The sequence below is a fragment of the Meles meles genome, chromosome 4, assembly GCF_922984935.1.
Source record: "Meles meles chromosome 4, mMelMel3.1 paternal haplotype, whole genome shotgun sequence".
NCBI classification, from domain to species: domain Eukaryota; kingdom Metazoa; phylum Chordata; class Mammalia; order Carnivora; family Mustelidae; genus Meles; species Meles meles.
The window spans coordinates 49274839-49279647 of record NC_060069.1 but is presented as its reverse complement, the minus strand read 5'-3'; the positions used below and the strand labels follow the sequence as shown (position 1 = coordinate 49279647).

The following is a 4809-nucleotide window of genomic DNA, read 5'->3' as shown; positions in this document are numbered from 1 at the left end:
CAACCCAGTATTTATTGACCTTATACTGCAAATCTACATACTGGAATTCATTATGTATTTGTAATGGCACCCACAAAAGGAAAGATATCACCTTCTCGATAATCCAAGTCACACAGGTATCTGTTTAATAAAGAGGATGGCTTTTCCACGGTGGTTTTTGCTTAAGTTTCCTAATGTCATTATATCAGCAAAACTACCCATAGACTAAACAAATCTTTCCACAGGAAGTCTCAAATCTTTGTGTTAAGTCTGCTGTTGGTTCCAAATTATTGCCAGAAGATGGTGCTGTGCATTAGCAAACATCCTGCTGGGGACATGGGGGGGAAGGTGAATGAGACAAATACTGTCTGAGGGGAAAATGTTGATGAGTTGAGGCAGGAAAGAGGCATATTTGTGTGATATAGAAAAATGGTACAAAACTGTAAGTTAACTTTAAATAAGGCATTTGAAAAAAAAAACTTATTTAGTTAGCTTTTATCTATTAGAAGAGTGCTGGTGAGTCCAGCAAATAGCAATTCTATTCACCCCATTGGAGAGATGTTCACTAATAAAGCAGAATGTTTGAAAGCTGTTGACATCAGTCTAGCTCTTGAAATGTTAAATAATTGTCCAGTGATCTCCCATTATGAGGACATTCTTCTCTTCCTCTCATTCTTCCCCATTTTTATATTCTATTCCTTATGCATAGAAAACCTGTGTTTCTTTTTTTTTTTTTCTTTGTAGGGAAGATTTTTATTTTATTTTATTTTTTTTCCATTTTATTTATTTTTTCAGCGTAACAGTATTCATTCTTTTTGCACAACACCCAGTGCTCCATGCAAAACGTGCCCTCCCCATTACCCACCACCTGTTCCCCCAACCTCCCACCCTTGACCCTTCAAAACCCTCAGGTTGCCCCAACCTCCCACCCCTGACCCTTCAAAACCCTCAGGTTGTTTTTCAGAGTCCATAGTCTCTTATGATTCGCCTCCCCTCCCCAATGTCCATAGCCCGCTCCCCCTCTCCCAATCCCACCTCCCCCCAGCAACCCCCAGTTTGTTTTGTGAGATTAAGAGTCATTTATGGTTTGTCTCCCTCCCAATCCCATCTTGTTTCATTTATTCTTCTCCTATCCCCCTACCCCCCCATGTTGCTTCTCCGTGTCCTCATATCAGGGAGATCATATGATAGTTGTCTTTCTCCGATTGACTTATTTCACTAAGCATGATACGCTCTAGTTCCATCCACGTCGTCGCAAATGGCAAGATTTCATTTCTTTTGATGGCTGCATAGTATTCCATTGTGTATATATACCACATCTTCTTTATCCATTCATCTGTTGATGGACATCTAGGTTCTTTCCATAGTTTGGCTAATGTAGACATTGCTGCTATAAACATTCGGGTACACGTGCCCCTTCGGATCACTATGTTTGTATCTTTAGGGTAAATACCCAGTAGTGCAATTGCTGGGTCATAGGGTAGTTCTATTTTCAACATTTTGAGGAACCTCCATGTTGTTTTCCAGAGTGGTTGCACCAGCTTGCATTCCCACCAACAGTGGAGGAGGGTTCCCCTTTCTCCACATCCTCTCCAGCATCTGTCATTTCCTGACTTGTTAATTTTAGCCATTCTGACTGGTGTGAGGTGATATCTCATTGTGGTTTTGATTTGTATTTCCCTGATGCCGAGTGACGTGGAGCACTTTTTCATGTGTCTGTTGGCCATCTGGATGTCTTCTTTGCAGAAATGTCTGTTCATGTCCTCTGCCCATTTCTTGATTGGATTGTTTGTTCTTTGGGTGTTGAGTTTGCTAAGTTCCTTATAGATTTTGGATACTAGCCCTTTGTCTGATATGTCGTTTGCAAATATCTTCTCCCATTCTGTCAGTTGTCTTTTGGTTTTGTTAACTGTTTCCTTTGCTGTGCAAAAGCTTTTGATCTTGATGAAATCCCAATAGTTCATTTTTACCCTTGCTTCCCTTGTCTTTGCCGTTGTTCCTAGGAAGATGTTGCTACGGCTGAGGTCGAAGAGGTTGCTGCCTGCATTCTCCTCAAGGATTTTGATGGATTCCTTTCTCACATTGAGGTCCTTCATCCATTTGGAATCTATTTTCGTGTGTGGTGTAAGGAAGTGGTCCAATTTCATTTTTCTGCATGTGGCTGTCCAATTTTCCCAGCACCATTTATTGAAGAGGCTGTCTTTTTTCCATTGGACATTCTTTCCTGCTTTGTCGAAGATTAGTTGACCATAGAGTTGAGGGTCGATTTCTGGGCTCTCTATTCTGTTCCACTGATCTATGTGTCTTTTTCTGTGCCAGTACCATGCTGTCTTGATGATGACGGCTTTGTAATAGAGCTTGAAGTCCGGAATTGTGATGCCACCAACTTTGGCTTTGTTCTTCAATATTCCTTTGGCTATTCGAGGTCTTTTCTGGTTCCATATAAATTTTAGGATTATTTGTTCCATTTCTTTGAAAAAAATGGATGGTATTTTGATAGGGATTGCATTAAATGTGTAGATTGCTTTAGGTAGCATAGACATTTTCACAATATTTATTCTTCCAATCCAGGAGCATGGAACATTTTTCCATTTTTTTGTGTCTTCCTCAATTTCTTTCCTGAGTACTTTATAATTTTCTGTGTATAGATTCTTAGTCTCTTTGGTTAGGTTTATTCCTAGGTATCTTATAGTTTTGGGTACAATTGTAAATGGGATTGACTCCTTAATTTCTCTTTCTTCAGTCTTGTTGTTGGTGTACAGAAATGCAACTGATTTCTGTGCATTGATTTTATATCCTGACACTTTACTGAATTCCTGTACAAGTTCTAGCAGTTTTGGAGTGGAGTCTTTTGGGTTTTCCACATATAGTATCATATCATCTGCGAAGAGTGATAGTTTGACTTCTTCTTTACCAATTTGGATGCCTTTAATTTCTTTTTGTTGTCTGATTGCTGAGGCTAGGACTTCTAGTACTATGTTGAATAGCAGTGGTGATAATGGACATCCCTGCCGTGTTCCTGACCTTAACGGAAAAGCTTTCAGTTTTTCTCCATTGAGGATGATATTTGCGGTGGGTTTTTCATAGATGGCTTTGATAATATTGAGGTATGTGCCCTCTATCCCTACACTTTGAAGAGTTTTTTTTTTTTTTTTTCTCATTAAACTTTGTTTTAATGGGTCTCAAAATTCTGTGACAGATTTTTGGTCAAGTTGTTTCCATTAAAAAGTACTGATTTTAAAAACTAATAACTTAAAACTGCCACACACACACAAAAAAACAAATGGTCCACAAAACATTCTCCTTTCCTTCTGAAGGTTTTACGATGCATTGTTATCATTAACCAGTCTTTTACTATTAAACTTAAATGGCCAATTGACACAAACAGTTCTGAGACCGTTCTTCCACCACTGATTAAGACTGGGGTGGCAGGTGTTGGGGATAATATTCATTTAGCCTTCTGAGCTTTCTGGGCAGACTTGGTGACCTTGCCAGCTCCAGCTGCCTTCTTGTCCACTGCTTTGATGACACCCACAGCAACCGTCTGTCTCATGTCACGAACAGCAAAACGGCCCAGAGGAGGATAGTCAGAGAAGCTCTCAACACACATAGGCTTGCCAGGAACCATATCAACAATGGCAGCATCACCAGATTTCAAGAACTTGGGACCATCTTCCAGCTTTTTTCCAGAACGACGATCTATCTTCTCCTTCAGCTCAGCAAACTTACAAGCAATGTGAGCTGTGTGACAATCCAGCACAGGTGCATATCCAGCACTAATTTGGCCTGGATGGTTGAGAATAATCACCTGAGCTGTGAAGCCAGCTGCTTCCATTGGGGGGTCATTTTTGCTGTCACCAGCCACATTGCCACGACGAACATCTTTGACAGATACGTTCTTGACATTGAAGCCCACATTGTCCCCAGGAAGAGCCTCACTCAAAGCTTCATGGTGCATTTCAACAGACTTGACTTCAGTTGTAACATTGACTGGAGCAAAGGTGACCACCATGCCAGGTTTAAGAACACCAGTCTCCACTCGACCCACAGGAACAGTACCAATACCACCAATTTTGTAGACGTCCTGGAGAGGCAGACGCAAGGGCTTGTCAGTTGGACGAGTTGGTGGCAGAATGCAATCCAGGGCTTCAAGCAGTGTGGTTCCACTGGCATTCCCATCTTTACGGGTGACTTTCCATCCCTCGAACCAAGGCATGTTAGCACTTGGCTCCAGCATGTTGTCACCATTCCAACCAGAAATTGGCACAAATGCTACTGTGTCAGGGTTGTAGCCAATTTTCTTAATGTAGGTGCTGACTTCCTTAACGATTTCCTCGTATCTCTTCTGGCTGTAGGGTGGCTCAGTGGAATCCATTTTGTTAACACCAACAATTAGTTGTTTTACACCCAGTGTGTAAGCCAGAACAGGAAGGGATGCTGTACTTTGTCAAATGCTTTTTCAGCATCTATTGAGAGTATCATATGGTTCTTGTTCTTTCTTTTATTAATGTGTTCTATCACATTGATTGATTTGCGGATGTTGAACCAACCCTGCAGCCCTGGAATAAATCCCACTTGATCGTGGTGAATAATCCTTTTAATGTACTGTTGAATCCTATTGGCTAGTATTTTGGTGAGAATTTTTGCGTCTGTGTTCATCAAGGATATTGGTCTGTAGTTCTCTTTTTTGGTGGGATCCTTGTCTGGTTTTGGGATCAAGGTGATGCTGGCCTCATAAAATGAGTTTGGGAGTTTTCCTTCCATTTCTATTTTTTGGAACAGTTTCAGGAGAATAGGAATTAGTTCTTCTTTAAATGTTTGGTAGAATTC

At 40.8% G+C, this 4809-nt stretch overlaps 1 protein-coding gene across 1 annotated transcript; it reads right to left on the bottom strand.

Moving 5' to 3' along the window:
- Positions 1-3238: 3238 nt before the first annotated feature.
- LOC123940951 (elongation factor 1-alpha 1-like) lies at positions 3239-4405 on the bottom strand. The gene has a single exon (XM_046004013.1). The coding sequence runs from the start codon at positions 4352-4354 to the stop codon at positions 3428-3430; it is 927 nt and encodes a 308-aa protein (XP_045859969.1). The 5' UTR covers positions 4355-4405; the 3' UTR covers positions 3239-3427.
- Positions 4406-4809: the final 404 nt, after the last annotated feature.